The sequence below is a fragment of the Cupressus sempervirens genome, chromosome 3 (assembly GCF_028749045.1).
Source record: "Cupressus sempervirens isolate cs-2001-9-10 chromosome 3, ASM2874904v1, whole genome shotgun sequence".
Lineage (NCBI taxonomy): Eukaryota > Viridiplantae > Streptophyta > Pinopsida > Cupressales > Cupressaceae > Cupressus > Cupressus sempervirens.
Genome location: NC_143120.1, coordinates 545048544 through 545066663, shown reverse-complemented (window position 1 = coordinate 545066663; position 18120 = coordinate 545048544). Strand labels below are relative to the sequence as shown.

The 18120-nt window shown below is 37.2% G+C and overlaps 1 protein-coding gene across 2 annotated transcripts in view; it reads left to right on the top strand.

Moving 5' to 3' along the window:
* Positions 1 to 18120, top strand: part of LOC149567576 (elongation factor G, mitochondrial-like) — a 186537-nt gene that overhangs the window by 24191 nt on the left and 144226 nt on the right. For both annotated transcript variants that reach the window (XM_089820814.1, XM_089820815.1), the window contains exon 2: positions 7474 to 7695. In XM_089820814.1, coding sequence (XP_089676940.1) covers positions 7474 to 7695 — 222 coding nt within the window. The remainder of the gene's footprint in view (positions 1 to 7473; positions 7696 to 18120) is intronic.

The window sequence follows — 18120 nt, the reverse complement described above, 5'->3', positions numbered from 1 at the left end:
CTTGTCTTGAAGGTAGTCTTCTACTCATCTCCTTTACTGATGTGAATCAGATGGTAACCACTCTTTAGATTTATTTTTGTGAAATACACAACTCCACTCAAATAGTCCATAATATCATCCATCCGTGAGAATGGAAATTTGTACTTGATTGTGATCTTGTTGATAGCTTGTGAATTTGTACACATCCTCCATTCTCCATTCTTCTTAGATGCCAATACTACTGGTATAACACATGGACTCATACTCTTGAATCAACCCCTTTCATGAATTTGTCTATTCAACTCTTCACTTTTTGCTAGTGTCATTCTGTGCGCTGCCTTGTTTGACAAATTGGCTCTTGGAATCAAGTCCATCCGGTGACTGATCTTCCTCACTAGGGGTAATCCACCAAGTACATTATCTGACACAATATTTGGAAACTCTTCCAACAAATCTGCAACTTTTGTAGTTGCCTCCTCTTTTTCTTCTTTACCATCTTTTGGAATTACAACAAAACACATATGCTCACACCTCATATCCTTGAGAAACTGCTTTCCATCAACAAAACATATTCTAGTAGCACTACATGTCTTTTATTCTTTCTCCTTCAATGACTTCAGCTTATGTTTCACTTCATCCTTTGTCAGAGTGTAGGTATTTGCACGTCCATCATGTACAACATGCCTGTCAAACTACCACAGCCTACTCGACAACATATGACATATGTCCATAGGTATGATATCACAAAGCACCTCATCTTGGTAGCTTCCAATCTTGAACTTCACTAGGCACTGCTCATTAACCATGATCTTGTGGTCATCTTGCATCTAGGCGATACGTTGTAGACGCGGGTGTTTCTGCCTCTTTAGCTTTAACTTTGTGACCATCTTTTCTAACACCAGATTGTCAATACTTCCATCATCAATGATCACATCTTAGCACTTATCTTCACATTTGCACCTTGTGCGAAACAAACTCCTCCTTTGATCAGGTTCATTCTCACCACTCAGCAAGACTCTTTTGTTAATTAGGACTTCTCCTCTTTCAACATCTTCAGAATGTGATGATTTGACATCTTCATCAACATGCCCTACTTTGGCCTGATCTTCAATTCTTTTATTAATCCTTCCTTGGCACTGGGAACACTCAAATGCTCTATACCCTTCTTCTCCGCAGTGAAAACATTTTCCACGGAAACCTCCTCTTCCAGACCCTTGCCCTCTTTCTCTCCCTTTTTGATTTCTATTGTTCTGATCATGGAAATGATTAGAGTTGTTTCCTCTCTGGTTTTGTTTGCTATTGTTGGCCTCATCCTTGTTCTTCTGATCATCATTTCGGCCTCTGTAAGACCGTCTGCTAGATCTTCCGCCGCGACCTCTACCACTATTTTTGTTACCAAACTTTTTGTTCAGCTTTTCCTCAACTCTTAGGGCAAATTGGTATGCCTTCTCAATATTGTTCATTCGAACCAGACTCATGTCCTCCTTAATGCTTGGCCTCAACCCGTTAAGATAACAAACAACTTTCTCCTTATAACCTTTCGCATGGCCATTTCTAATGAGAATTCGGTAGAACTCTTCAGTATAGTCTTGAACAGATCTTTCCACTTGCTTCAACCCTTGCATTTTCTTCAGTAGAACTCTTCAGTATAGTCTTGAACAGATCTTCCCACTTGCTTCAACCTTTGCATTTTCTTCAGTAGATCAAACTTATAATCCATGGGAATGAGTTGTCGCTTCAATTTAGCTATCATCCTGTCCCACCTTGTGATTTTGTCCTTCCCTCTTCTATTTCGCTCTAGTTGGATCTCCTGTCACCAGATCTTTGTATGACCCTTCAGTTTGACCTTTGCAAATTTGACTCTATTCGTATCTTAAATATCTTCATACTCAATGTATTCCTCTAATTCTTTGATCCAATCGATCAATTCTCCTGGGTTAAGATTTCTCGAAAATGTGGGAACCTCAAACTTAGGTCTTTTTTCAATCTTGGAAATGGCCCTAAAAAGTCTCTTCTTCTGGGTTCAAAACTATCTCTTCTTCAACATCTGCTTCTTCTCCTTCATCCTCACTTTCATCTCTTACGACAAGATTTATTCCTCTGCATATTTGCTCTTCCAATGCTTGCATATGTCTCTAGAAGGCTCTAAAACCCTCAGGCTTAACACCTACGACTCTTCCACCACACTCTCTTCGGGGAGGCATTTTCGCACTTCTGCTAAAACAGTAGTGCAAATTGCTTCACAATCGGCAATCTGTCCACACACTCGGCCCAAACCATGGTCCTGGTGCAATCTGCCTCTTAATCGACTCTCTATCTACATGCTAAAAAATTATTGCCTTGATACCAGTCGATGAAGGGTGATCCCCTTAATACCACAACAAACAACAGAAACAGAGAACAACACAAATTGAGAGAACAAAATATGGGCTTCTTATTATCGCTGCAAATGTGGAATTACAGAATTGCAATATACAAAACCACATGGGCACCTTCCTTACAACAGTTTGCAAGACAGAGCTATGACTAACACCCATAAGTGTCCTAGACAACCTATGGCCTTCCTTATATATGCACTTTTTACTGCCCAAGAAGGTTCTAGACAATAAGCTCTAACCCTTGAGGCTGACCGACCTCATATTATATCATTTCATTACACTTTATTACATATGATCGACTCAAGACAATTTACAAATTACATTTTTTGATGGGTCCACTTTTGAAGACCATAACTAGCAAACCATTGACTGGATGGGCTATTATAACCCCATTCCGGAATTCTCAATAGACGATCGACAATGACTACTTGTGCAAGCATCCATTAGGTGACGTTTCACTTATTTTTGGAGCCATTTAGGTCTTCATATCTGGGCTTGAAGTTTGGATAGGCGAAATTCATACCGAAAATCTGCAGTAAACTGCACCAATACATATGATGCGACAATAAAACTCATCCAACAAGCTGGTATGTTAAAGATGAACCTCAATATATGAGATTAGAACAATCTGAGCACGTAATACCAACTTATTAAAATTAGCAAGCTCCCACAAATAGCAACTCTATACAGGAATAACCCTTATTTAAACACAAAAATAAGAAAACTGGATTGCTCTTACACCTAGGATGCTTCTACATCAAGAACCTGGAGTCAACATTATCATCTCAGTGGAACTTCAAGCTAGCATAGTTATTCTAGGTGGACTGGCAATTAACTGTATAGGGGACGGTGTGATTAACAACGTCACACTGCCAGGATGGTATTTCCAGCATAAGGAGTTGGCCTCGACATTGGGAGTTGGCTTGGGCTCGATTATTTGAATACATGGTGACTTCTCAGGACACCATTGGATATTGTAGCTGAGGATTCATACCTCTGCTTATACTTGCTAAGGAGATCAGGTCTGTCATCACAGAGATGTCCTTGGCTTGAAGAATCTATACATTACTCACTCTATTTTATGATGACTAGAACAAGTCTTTCTGAACTGGAGGTGATCTTTTGTGCTGTTGTATACAGTAGATTGACTGCATCGGGTTTGGCTGAATGACAATCCATAGCTATAGGAATGACTGAACCTACTACGTCACATAACTTTCGTGTGTTGGTGATAATGTGCTTACGTTGCTAAATGCAGTATTTTTGTGGCTTATACTGTACACAGGATTGCTTGTTGATAGCTTGAGTGCAGACTTTTCATGGGAAGAGGAGACAAGGGGAGTTACAACGCTCCATTACAACAGGGCTACACAGTTTTGATATCAGGAAATATATTAGTGGAGAAAATATAGTAGTATCGTTGAGGGAAACCAGAAACTATAATTAGGATTGTGACTGTAATAAGGTCAGCATGGTCAATCTCCTCGATACAGTGCAACTTAACTAAGAGAGCATATTATCAGTGTTGCCAAGGTATTTCCTATTTCATTGAGATCAAATACAAATATTAATTCTTAGAATTGGAGTATCTTATCTCTGCATCATTCTATTTGGAGGAGGTATAGTTCTTGAGTTCCTTGCTGCTACAGTCATATTGCGCACCTGAAATCACATGCAATATGATCAGATAGCTCTGCAAACTGTTTGAAGAATTGTGCGAGGGTGTGAGAATCACATTAAATTGTCATGGGAAAAGTGCACGGCTTGGAAAAAGTTAGAAAGGATCTTCTTAAGATACAACAACAGTTAACCTGGAATTTCCAACTTGATATGAGGACTGAAATAATGAACATAAATGATGAGTACAACAAATTCCCTCCCCAAGTTCAGAAAGAATTACCCTTCATGGATTATGTGGACTTTCATGCCAAGCTGCAAATCAAGACTGATATGGCAAAAAAGAAATATTATGAATTGGCCCAGGAACTCCTTGCAAAAGATGGGTGCAGAAATTGGTTGGAGGAAGACAATAATCAGCTTACCGGTGGTCTTGAAAAAGAAGAGCAACCAACTACTATTAATTCGCAACCTTCTCATGATCATGTTGAAGATGCTAAACATGGTACCAATCTATTTATTGGTAGTATGGAGGTCGAGGTTTCTTGCAGGGCTGCTTGCACTAGTATTCTTGATGAACATGATGATAATGCATTGGAGAAGACTCCTTAATCAGCCGATGACGAGGACTCAACATCTTTTCTAGGTATGAAAGATGACATTTATGATGCAGATATGTATGATGAAACACTTGCTTCCACCTCATATGCATTTGGCTTATCTCATGCACTTGCTAGCTCACCTTATTTGGAGAGTCAAATGAAAGTGATTGAAAATAAAATTGTTGCAGCCGTATCACATTTTGGTAACCTATATGAGATGGTTGAAAAATATTTTTGGAAGGAACAATTAGCGAGAAGACAAAAGGGACTCAAAGCGGAGTTCTCACATTTGCATGTGATTAAAGAAGGGATGAAACAATGAAATCAAACTATCTACATCTTCTTTCAGATCGTGATTATCTTCTTAATCTCACAGAGATCTATTCCAAGGTACTAAGAAAGAAGGAAGAAGAAGTGGACACCCTTTCTTGTGAGCTCACGGATACTAAGGACATCCTAGAGGCTTCCTTGGCGTCATTTCATGAGGCAGAAAATCAGATTGTTGAGCTTAATCAGGAACTGAATTTGGCATGCTCTACCATGGCTCAACATTTAGATGTAGGGGTTGAGGAGGTTGACAATGATGATAGTGAGGATCGGTTAGTATGGACATGTTTCATCCACATTCAGGGGGCACATAGTACCATATGATGAGCCATTGACGAATGTTGAGGTTATGCATTGTGACTATACAATGATGAGTGCTCATCAATTTTTGTTTCATCCACATGTGCAGGATTTGATGAGTCACAGGTGTGGGTTGACTCAAAGAGGGTATCATCCATTGTGGGGATGAAGGTCTTCCATCTTCAGAAGATGGTATTAGAGGTTGCAAGTATTTAAATCAGGTGTTGATGGGAGATAACTTATAGGGGCACCAGCCATTTTTTTCACTATAGTGATATGTATCCGAGTGGGTTGCTTACTTCTATATCATAGGGGTGTCATGCGGATGCAGGTTCATAGGGTGATTATGGTGTCAGTTGCCACCAATTGGATTACTTGCAGAGTCAACACATCCATAGGGGTCTTACAGAGGTTGGTTGTAGTTATGAGGTTGCTGATTCCTTCAATGGTTTGTATCTCCTTATGGACAATGGATGTGAGAGTTGTTTTCTTTCGAACCCAAGTATTGACAGATTTAGCAGTTTAGCTTGGTTGGGTTTCACTAATGGGCTTCACCAATCCTGGCATGGTGAAGATGAGGACAGAGTTGTGTGGCAAGAGGCTGATGATCTTCTTGGATGTGTTTTGATTTCATGGATTCCTCTTGTGTGTAGAGTTTGGATAGTTGGCATGATGTATGTCCTTACACTGTTGAGGGAGGCAAGACGCGATGGCTTTTAGAGTCACTCTTTTTTGAGATGTTTACTCTTGCAACACCTACTATTAGATTACTCCATGATTTCCAGCAAGGTGCTATGGTTTATGGGGTAATTTGGCAGATATTATCCTCTTCATGGGCACATATAGTACATGGGTTAGTGGGTGATATTAGGGACATCACACATGTTTTTATTTGGGATCCAGGGATCATAAAGGCAGACTGGTTGCATCCTTATTTTTGGTTCCAGAGTTTGGCATATCTTGATTATATAGTTACTAGTATGAGCTATGGAGTGACTTGCAGTGGACATGGGACCGTGGTATTGGATTATGGACTCATGATTGCTTGAGGGCAAGCAATCTCAAGGAGGGAGGACTTGTAATGTGCCCTTTTTGGGACTTTAGAAATCCTAAAGTCCAATTCAAAAATAATTTTTTGGCTTAGGGAGCTTAATGCAAACTTATAAAACGGTCAAATTAATATTATAAAGGGGGTTAAAGGTTACAAAGAAGTATAAGATGAAAAGACAGAAGGCAATTGAAAAGTCATTGTTGAGCATTAAAAGAGGGAGTCTCATTCATTTTCAGCATGCTTAGACTTGGAGTTGTTTGCAGATTTTCTCTTGGAGAACGAGAAGCTTTAGCTTTTAGTTTCCAAAACCTAAGGACGGACCTTTAGGCTCTTCTTAGTTGATCTGATGCCAACCCGATTCAGCTTGGAGTGGATTCGAGACGGAATTCACCATTGTGCTTACAGGTTCTTTTTGAGCTTTCCGATATGACTGTATAACTGTTTTTAAGATTGGATTTGGATATCTGGTTGGTTATTGTATTGCTGATGTATAACCCAATAACATATTCCGAGGCATTTTAAGAGAATCTACTGGTTTATATTGTTGGTTTACATTGCATCATTCATCTGTTTATGTTCTGAAAATAATTTTGAGATAAATTGGAAAAATATCCATTAGGGATATTACAGCCTTTTAAAGGCTGAAATATTTATTACCATGTGATAATACAAAATGCAAGGATATACAAATCATTTATATTTATCATTCTATAGTTTTTCTGTGAGCATGCTTCAAACGTTGCTTCAAATCTAAGACAGTAGAGAAATATGCAGTCCTTAACCCTGACAAGGAGCAAGTAAAAGGGACACACTACATAGAATCCAATGTGGCAGATGAAATTCTGGAGAACGACGCTCAAGACAGTTTTGGGTGAGTATATTTTGGATAAATAGATAGAAAAATGGAGGACAACAATAAAAGAATAGACAGAAGAACATTTGTATAAAATTTAAGATGTCTGTAGTAGACTCTGTACAACTTGGAAAACTTTGGGGAGGTTACACATGGTTGGTTCCTGATCAAGATTCTCAAAATTCTAGTATCTGTTTGAGGAACTGTCACAAGAAGTATGGGACATTTGATGAAAATTTGCTTTCACTTATGGAGTTCAAATGCGAACCTTTTAGAAAGAGGCATACATATGATTGTTTATCTCTGTTTTCTTTTTTAATGATTTAAAGCTGCACTTCTATATCTGACTTGGATTATTTTTTTCAGGTTAATATTATTGATACACCTGGTCATGTTGATTTCACTATTGAAGTGGAGCGGGCATTGCGTGTTTTGGATGGTGCTATTCTAGTTCTTTGCAGTGTTGGCGGGGTGCAAAGCCAGTCTATTACTGTTGATCGTCAGATGCGGAGGTACGAGGTTCCTAGGCTAATTTTTATTAATAAGTTGGATCGTATGGGGGCTGATCCATGGAAGGTTCTTGAACAGGTAACGTTTTTTTATAGCGGCTTGTTATTTTTGATGCTCTTTTCTTAAATTAATTTTCCAGTACAGGTTATTTAATTTGGCAATTTTGAAGTTGCTAATTATTTTACCCAAAGGTATGGGGCTTGTTGAGAAGATCATTGCTGCAAAAGAAGAGGATTCCCTTGGAATATTGGAAGAAATGTTAAAGATCAATACAAGATGCATTTTTTTATTATATATGTTTTCAAATCCAAAAACATCCAGTGACTTAATTAAGCATACACTGCATTGAATGCTTTTTAGCTTTCTTGATTAGTATAATGAGCCTAATACAACCAAAATCATCAGGTTGGTTTTCATATATTGTTTCAACATCAAAATTTGTTCAATGAAGCATACTGCTTTCTCACATTTTCCAAGATTAATGGAAAAGTATTCTCAGATTTCAAAGCTGCTGTGTGATTTTAGTGACTAATACATCTCATTGATAAACCTGAATATTTTCAATTTGCTTATAACTACATTCTTGTATATTTAACAGGAATTATCCTTTCCTTTTGCTCTGCATTCTAACTGCGGCTGTGAACATATTAATATTATACTATATTCTTTTTTGTTTGTATTTTTCTCACATTGTACCCTTTAAATATGACCTCAATTTTTTTTTTTGCCCTCACTTTTACTAGGCTTGTGGCAGTGTTGCCGAATACTCTCTCCCCTGTCTGGATACTCTCAACAGTAACAGAATGTTTGGAAGAATTTATAACCACATCATGTGTACAATCTTCTGCACAGTAGTTACAAGATGACCATTAAGGGAGGGTATTAGAATATTGTAATGTTTCTTTAAAGATCATCTTAGTCAATCTTTAGTTTATTAGGTAGTTTCTATTTTCGTCTTTAGTTCATGATTGTTTCTTGACAGCCACTGTAGGAGGGTTGTTGAGAAGATAGACAACAATGTTGACTGCTTCAGCCCAAAATTTCTTTGGAACACTCTAGTGTTCAAGCATAGAGCAGACCATTTTAGTATTTGTGCGGTTTCTATGTTTAATGTCACCGTTTTGGGGTAGAGGGTGTTGTTAGTTGGTGCTTTATGCCATATTGTTCATAGAAATGGGAGAAGGCAAAGGAACCCAGTTCTCCCCCAGCTCGAAGAATAACTATATGTTGATGAAACTCTTTGTCTACAAATGCTTTGACATTTTGAAACATAAACAAACATTGATAAGTAGGACATGATTTCCACAGCTAGTCAAATTGTGATGTGAATATCAGGATTTAACTGTGTGATTTTTGAGTCAAACTCGATGACCCATGTTTCATGAGTAGTGATTCAACATGAATCCATCTCTCATGAGAATAAATGGAACACTACTCATGAAACATGGGTCATCGAGTTTGACTCAAAAATCACACAGTTAAATCCTGATATTCACATCACAATAAACAAACATGTCTGATTTTTGATGAAGGAAATTCACCCACATTTTATGACTGAAATTGTGAACAAAAATAAAAAATACTTGGATTCCTGCTCAGTAACAAATATCAACATGGACTAGTTGTAATGCCTTAGAGGCTCCCCAGGGGTTGCCGTCTGAAAATGGAGTGCAATGCTACTTCCTAGCCTGACATGCTTTGCAAACTCCAAGGTTCTCGGTCTGAATCTCCAACAGTCCAATGAGAAGATTTTTCCGAACAAGTTGAGAAAGATGGTGCACATTTAAGTGCCTATATTGCTGATGCCAAAGTGTACTAATAGAGGAGTGCTTGGCTGTCATAGAAAGCCTTTGAGAGTCACCAGAGTCGATAAGCCTGAAAAGACCATGATCCTCAAGACCCATGCTAGTAGTCGGTTGAGAGTCCCAATCAATGATACCACACTTATGTATTCAAAAGGTCACGTCTAGCAAAGGGAATGTCTCAGGATTTCACTGACCAAGAGAAGGTTGAGTTTCAATATTGGAACATGGTGCACATCGAGGAAACTCAATTTCTTGAGTTTCCTCTCTCTAGACCAAATATCTGTATTGCCTTTTCCAACAATAGTGCACTCTTCCTCTCCTCCAAAAAGAACTTAGTTTGAGAATGTCTCGTAGGTTAGCAGTGGTGGATAGAGACTCATACTAGATACTTAGTGACAAAAGTTGGTTCTACAGTTAGTTTGAGAGCCAGTTGGGGCAGTTCCTTAATTTTAGGGATTTTCCTAAAATTTAGGAGGTTTTGGCAATGATCAGATTTGAGGCTCCTCGGTACTAGTATATGGTTTTAGTTTCATGGTGACAAAGTATATTCCCTAGTTTCTAGGAGCATCCCTAGTTTTTAGGGATGGGACTACCAAGTGGTCCACATTGCCCGACATCAGTCACAGGTAGGTGATAGGACCCGTTCATTGATTATTTGGTTGGTTTGGCTTCCCAATTGAATAAAAAACAATATTTTTAATATTTCCTAAGCTTGCTTTTAAATAAATTAAAATTAAGCTATTTATATAGCTAATTGGAGTAATAAGGGGATTTTGGCTTCATTTGTTCAGACAGGTCTATGTGTTATAGCTCGTTGGAAAGGTCTTGAATTATTATAACTTATTTTCATCATCTGGAGACCTTTGGGTACCTAGAATTATGTTATTTGAGGAAAGGGGTGTTTTACCTATACATAAAGGCCTTTTAATTGAGAAGATGCCATTTTATAATAAAGTGAAAGGCATATTCTCTCTTTAGGGTTCAATTGGCTTTGAGAGGGAGATAAAAGGAGATGTTGGCTGATTCTTTCATTATCTTTTACATCTTCGTTTTTGGTATTTGCGATTTTTCTCTAAGGAGTGATTCTAGAGGATTGGGACACAAACCCTAGAGCTTGGCTAATGGGACGCAAACCCCAATAGATGGTTTCAGCAGCATTCTACTGTATTGTTTCAGCAGTTGACAAAGATTGTTAAGCTCAGTGTTTGGGGGTGCTTGTGCATGGCACATTGAGGGTCTTGCTTGGCACGTTGGGATCTTCTTGCTGCCTTGGCATGATTATAGCAGCCGTATGACTGTCTTTCAGTTGGCACATGATTTCTGGGTTGGCTTACGTCAGCCATCTCTACCCTTTTGGTGCGTGGCTGGTCCATTCTTGCAACTAGTGTCTTCATTCTTTGTTTGTAAACACTTTTGCTGGCATACTGATTACATATCTTGCCTAGTACAATTTGTAGCTATTCTGGTTGACTGAATATTATATTATTTGTTGCTGTTAATTATTGTTTTACTTATATCTTGAAAATACAAAAAAGAAAAACAACCAAACAATCAAGCTGTGCAAGCCAAATATCATGATAAAATGGCTGGCAGATTTACGAAGAGCGTCTTGTGCGTAGAAACAAAGCCTATTACAGAAAGAAACCATGCATTTGTGTGAACGAAATGTGATAGGAAAGTGTTAGAAAATCGTGTCTAGGGTTGTGAGAAAAAGAAAATGTGCTCGTCGGAAATGAAAAAGCTATTCTGAAGAAAAAATGACTTGTTTAGGTCGTGCGGGCTGAGAAAATGAGGGCATAGGTCGGTAGAAAGTAGGAGGATGGATTCATAGGTGATGTGAAATATTGTCACATTTGTAACTAGAGCCAACGAGCAAAATGGAAAAAAAAACAACCTCAAAATGGTCGTTTTATTTTGAGAAATACAAACATCAGCAAAAAATTAAGAACACCTGCCATTTTTTCTCATACACGGGCCATCGGTTGCAAATAAATCACGAAAATGGTCGTGGCAGTTGAGAAAAATACTAAAAAAAAGATACAAAAACCCTACTCGTGTTGTTGGTAAAACAAAACAAAATCCAGAATAATTTCTATTAGAGTAAAATCTCTCTAATTTTGTTTCTCTCTCTTCTGTAGATTTACTTCTATTTCTTATGGTCACTCGTCTTCTATGTTTCCATATCCACTCTTTGTTCAATATGAAAGGTTTCTCTTTCTCTCTTCAGAATGTTTTTGTTTCTCTCTCGTTGTTTGCTATGGAAACATTCTTGTGTATATTTGTATATATAGATCATTTATGATATTTGCTTAATAACACATTCATTATTTTACCATAATATGGTATTAGAACCATTGTTTTACGCAAAATAATCTCATTATTGAAATTTTCTAATTTATTTCTCGAAATAGGTTTTGAATATCTGTAATTTCTTCATCAAATTTTTAGACTTGTAGATTTTTGAAATCTTTGCCTGGGTGTGTTCATTTTTTTGTTTTTGCAGGAATTCATTTTTTTCGTAAAACTCGATTAGGGCTTCTGGGCATCATTTTGTGTATGGTTTTTTTGGGCATCGTTTTCATGCATGCTTTTTTCTTCTGGGCGTCATATTGATTTGAGCCCTTTTTTCTGCAAAATGATGGTTGCCATGCACGATTTCTGCAAAATTGTGGCCATAGTCCTGCATCCTAGCACAAACAACTTGCAAATGTGTCAAAAACAACCTTCATTTTTTGTGATCTCAATTCCTTTTTTTTTTCTTGCAAACATTTTGGCATTCCTCCCACATTTTCTGAGTTTTTCAACCCAAGTAATGATCCATTTCTACTCCTTTGAGGGTTTTTAATAACCCTCTATTTCTGGTATATACCTATTTCATCCTTTTTTTTCATAGCAATCTGCCACTTTTGAAGTTTTTTTATAGACAACTAGGTTTTTTTCAAAACTCTTGGTTTTCGTGCCAGATTCAAAATCTTTTTGTAGAATCTTGGTGGATTTTTGCAAGACTCAGTTGGGTTGGTCTATTTTTTTTGGGTGCATTGTTTTCTGTGCGCCAGTTTTCGAGCCAGTGGAATCAAAATCTAATTTTAGGTTCTTTCTAGGTTTTCCAAGATCTCTTCAGGGTGTCCTTTCAATTTTTGGTGGTCTTCCATCAATCTGCCTCGAAGTTTGAGCCATTTATGATATTCACATTTTTTTTGCAAAAAATGTGTCATGGCATCTCTCACCAACTTGCTCTTTAAAGCTAGTCAACAATTCAATAGAAAGAACTACAACACCTAGAAGCAGAGAATGATGAAGATCTTCAAGTACTGTTGCCTTGAGGCACTTGTTCTGGGTCCGGGATTCACCCTACCACAATCAATGCTACTCTAGAGAAGTTTGATGAGTGAAATTGTGAAGTGTTCATGCTTATTAAGCTTTCAATTATTGATGATTAGTTGCCTCAAGTGCTGTTTGGCAAGACAACTGCAAAGATCTGGAAAACGCTGAAGGATCTCCACGAGACATTAGATAAAAGTAGAGCCTTCTTTTTGATGAATCAACTATTCTCTATTATTATGGATCAGCACATGTCCTTACAAGAACATCTTCTAATGATAAGGACATCAGAGATCAGGTTGAGGCCATTGGTTGTACAATGGAGGAAGAGGATATGGTGGTCACTACTCTGAAAAGTCTACCATCATCCTGTGAGCACTTTATTGGGACACTCAACATTACTGTAACTAATGTTGACCTGAAATTTCCAAATTTGTGCACCAAGCTTTTGCAGTAGGACCGTTGGAAACAATAGTTGGCAGTAGTGCTCCTTCGTCCTCCTTTAAACAAGCATTTTCAACCCAATCCTTTAACAAGGATCAAGGCCCATCTTAGTCATCTGCTAAGTCTCATAATAGCTCCAAGAAGAAACAAATTTGGTGCGACTATTACCACAATTTTGGTCGTGTGATCCAAGAATGCAGGACTCGATTGCTTTTGACCAAGGGAAGCAGGGAGGGTCTTAGCCACAGGCCAATATCGTAGAACATGCGAGGCTCACTAAAATATCCCCAATAGACATTACCCAATTTCTTTCTCCAAAAATAATATTCAAAACTCAAGTATATGAAAATGCATTACAAACCAACAATATAAAACTATTAAATTCTCATAAAAGTCCTTAAAGCATGTTATTGCATTATACAACAACAATATAATAACCAGTATTCAAAGTCCAATCTTAAACCCAATTTTACAGTCAGATTGGAACACTAAGAAAAGAACTTGTAAGCACATGCAAACACTTGACGTGATGTCTCCACGGACAATGGGTTTGCGTCCATTGTCTGCCAGCACGAGGGGCGCCCTCACACTCGCTGAAAGTTGAAGCTTTCTGAACAACTCTCGCAAGAGAGAAATTGAAATCTGAATCATAAATCAAGTATCCCCATAAAAGAATCTCTTCTCCTTTTAATCCTCACAGTTGTGACTCTTTGGCTTCTTTCTTGTCTTTTCGTCTTATCCCTCCTTGTCACCTTTAGCCCATCTTATAATATTAAATTACCCCTTTTATTCACGCTTTCATAGACAATTTTAATATTATAAGAATATGTCTTAAAATCTTCTAATGTGCCAAAAGGGGACATTACAAATCTCACCTCCTCGAGATTGCTTGTCCTCAAGCAATCAGTCAGTACCAGGATCCCATATGAATCTGCAAGTAGCTTTGTAGCCCAATCTGAGAAAAAATCCTGCCACACTTTGAAGCAAGGTGTCAAACTGCAACCCATCTATCAACTGGATCCTTGGATCCCATATTAATCTATGAAATATCACTGCATCGGTAGACTGTACAACTCTGATTATCATCACGTCTAGTCTCAAACTGAGTAGAACTACAACAAAATCCTCAACAAGCCATAGAGAAATACGGTCAACACTTGGATTCCAAACCTTTTTGTCATGACGCGCTGATATGATGAGGTAGAAATGTATCCAGGAGCTATGTATAACCCAGTAGATGGTGACAAACTGACCTAAATAGATGATGTAAGAAATGAGCTGCTCAAAAGCTGAAAATAGCACCAAGGGCACATCAAATATCATACTATTGTCGTCAATCTGGAGAACCCCCGAGTATGTAGGTGCTATGAATAAGAATGAAGCTGAAAAACCATTCCTTGTGATTGAAACATAACTCTCACTAACTCTCCACCAAGATCTATTCAATGGTAGATGTATGAAATCCATCCAACTTTTGTATGGGTTGAAATCGGGAACCATATTTGGACTGATAAAAGGGCGAGTGAACGTAGTCAATTCACCACACCAATCTCGTGACCAAGATTCACCGCTAGGAATTGTTTCTGGAACCAATATTCTTAAGTCAAGATCATCCTTTTTATGACAATCGAAAAGAGTTCCCTCGTTTATCTCAAAAAGGGGATTATCGGAAGTCCAATCAGCATCTACTTCAAACAAAGGGTTGTCTACAAGCTGAATGTGATTTGAAATTTTGGTACTTGGTCGTTTGGGGCAACTATCCAAGTCATACGTTTGCTGAATGCTATCAAGTTCATCAATTACTTCTTGGAAAAATTTCTGTTTACCCTCGTGTTTTCGATAATGATTCGTGATCCTAATCTGATTTTGTGTTTCCTGAAGAGAAAATTGAGTATCATCCAATGTCTCATGAGCATACTTAAGCTCCCTGTTGAGCTCCTTAATCTCATTCCTTTCTTTATTCAACTGGTTGACATATATTCCAGCAACCTTAAGAATTTAATCCCTATCAGAAAGCAAACACAAATAATTGGATTGCATAGTTCCAAGAGCTGTTTCAACTACCTGTGTAACAACCGTTTTTCCTGGGTCTAATTTTAACATTTATTATAAGCATAGAATACAATTTTAACTTCGACTTCATAAGAAGGCAGTTACATCATTCATGTTCATGTGAGGAAGATTACCGTTAAAGTCAGTTAAACAAAATTGCTTAATTAAATACTTAAAATACTTTTTAATGAAATTACTTCAGAAATTGAAATCACATACCTCGGAAAAACTGAGACTGAAATTCATCTAAATATCCTTCTGCAACCACCCGGGTTAGTCCACAAATATACTATAACAATTTCTCAAATCGACTGCTATCTCAAAAATCATTTGATGAATATCACTAAATACCATTATAACTTAAATTAGGGCATCACATATCATCTTACCAATTAGGGCATCAATTACCATTGGTTAATTTAGGGCTTTTGGTATTGCTTTACCACTTAGGGCTTCCGCGACCACAGATTCAATTTAGGGCTTCCGTGATAACGGATTTATCTAGGGTTTCCGTGACGACGGATTCAATTTAGGGCTTCCGCAACCACGGATTCAACTAGGGTTTCCGATACCACGGATTCAGTTAGGGCTTCCAATACCACCATATCAATTAAGGTTCTAGCTGTCGCACAATTAATTAGGGCTTCAAATTTCTTTTCCTTCCGATTGCTTATCTGTGACAATTTCTCAAAATTAGATAATTACTTATATTCAATATTCATTTATATGAAGTAAAATGATGATAACAATGAAATACCTCAATTTAATCTTACCTTCTCATAAACAAAAATGATAATACTTGTTTCCGATAGACAATTGATTTCCTGGGTTATCTCTGTTTGACGCATATCTGATATCTTGAGAGAGGTGAAACATTGTCAGGGGCTTTACCACCCAACCTCGGACCACAATATATATCCCCACACGATCTCTTAACGAGAAAGGCCCTCCCTACCTGGAATTGACAGGGAACATCTTACCATTCACTGGGCATCATGATATATAACACGCCATACGACTTGGCAACATGAGATCATCATATCAGGAATATGCATGAGCTATTATTAATGATATGTATTAAAATGTCATAACTGATATTATTGATTCTTATTGTTGATGAATCTTTCCTCACGCCCCCTCAACCTCATCAGGCCTCCAAGCTCATGATTTCCAGGTGCATGTTTAATAATTATCAAAGTGGAATTGCATGAGTTAAACACATTAGATTAGTTTGTGAATTTTCAATTTACCGATATCATTCTTAATTTTTTTTTATCAGGTTCATCTACACCTCTCACCATGAACAGGTCATCAGACCGGTGTATTCTCGGTGCCTGAACCATTACATCATATACCCATTTATTAAGACTCTACATCCTATGAAATTCTTTGGTATTCAGAATCGATTACTTTTTCTGTATATTATTTGAAACAAAAACATTTCAAGATAAAATCTACAGATTTATGGCATGTATGGTTTGATATTGAAATAATCTATATTCAAAAGAATCTCAAGTGATGGTTTTCGGTATTATTGGACAAAGGAAAACAAGATTATATAAGCACTAATACTTCCACAGTTGGCTTTCATTTTTAAATAGTAAACTACTTCATAAGCTATCGTGCATACAAATTCTAAGGCGTTCTTGAGTAGTCAGTAAAGGTAAGCAACAAGTCTTAATACTGTATAAAATATTTCTTAAGGTTTGGATCAACTCGACTTAAAAAACAAAACAAATACATGAATGAGAGTTGGAAGATAAAACAAGAAAACAAATCACAACTTTACTTGGCTTACGGCTGTACAGAGGAGTTACTGTATCTTAGTGTACTTGCTTCTTCAGTGTTCCGCTAGAACAAAAGACAAGAGATATGCAAAACGTGGAAGTTTAGATGTTAAATGCACAGCGATTGAGTAGGGTAATAGACGTATAGCAAGGTGATGAATGTATCGCAAGGTGGTAAACGTGTTGCAGGAAGAGTCTAAGACGGATATTCAATGTCCCCCATAAGCGACAAAGCCAACATATTTAATCAATCAAATCTGACCTTACGGCTGAGAGACTTTCATTTATCACCAACTCGGGTTACAGAAAGACAAATATTTGAGACCATGGCTGAAGCATGAACAAGCGGGAATGTTGTTACCTCCTCTTGAAAACGACAAGGCAGTATATAAAAGATAATGATCGGCTTTTCATCTTCTGCCGTTACAAGATTGAAATGCGATTGAAATTCCCATCGATTGGAAAATATGAAACGTTGGAACAAGGGGTGAAAAAGTTTTATAAATATAATTATAATGCGAAAATTTATTAAAATCTTATAAGTACTTTTTTAAAACATCGCTCTATTAATTTATTAACATATAAAGATGCCAAAATATTTTTATATTCAAATACACATGTATAAATTATTATTAAAAAATAATACAATGAAAGATTCTTAAAATCTTTTAAAGAATACGTTTTATATTTAAATTTAATTAATTATTAACAACTCATGCAGTTCCAGAGATGAGTCCTGTTACAAATCGCTTGGTCCTCTACCTGTCTGTCCAATGATGGTGATGCCCTGCCTAATTCTTTTTTGACAATGCTTCCACCCCTTTGACAAGCTCCCTGCAAGGAATTTCTCTGTAACTAAATTTCTCTGTAATTAAATAATCATATTAGTTAACCTTTCGTCTTAATTCAATGAATTCGTGATTAACGAATAACTAGCATGTCATCTTCACTTGAAATCATAACGACTAACTATCTTACCATTTTGCCAAATTATATCAAATTAAACTACCAATTGATTTCATGTGAACTTCAACGTCTATATTTCAAACTAGGTCAAAAATTGGGATGTAACAACCTACAAATCAGCAACAAGT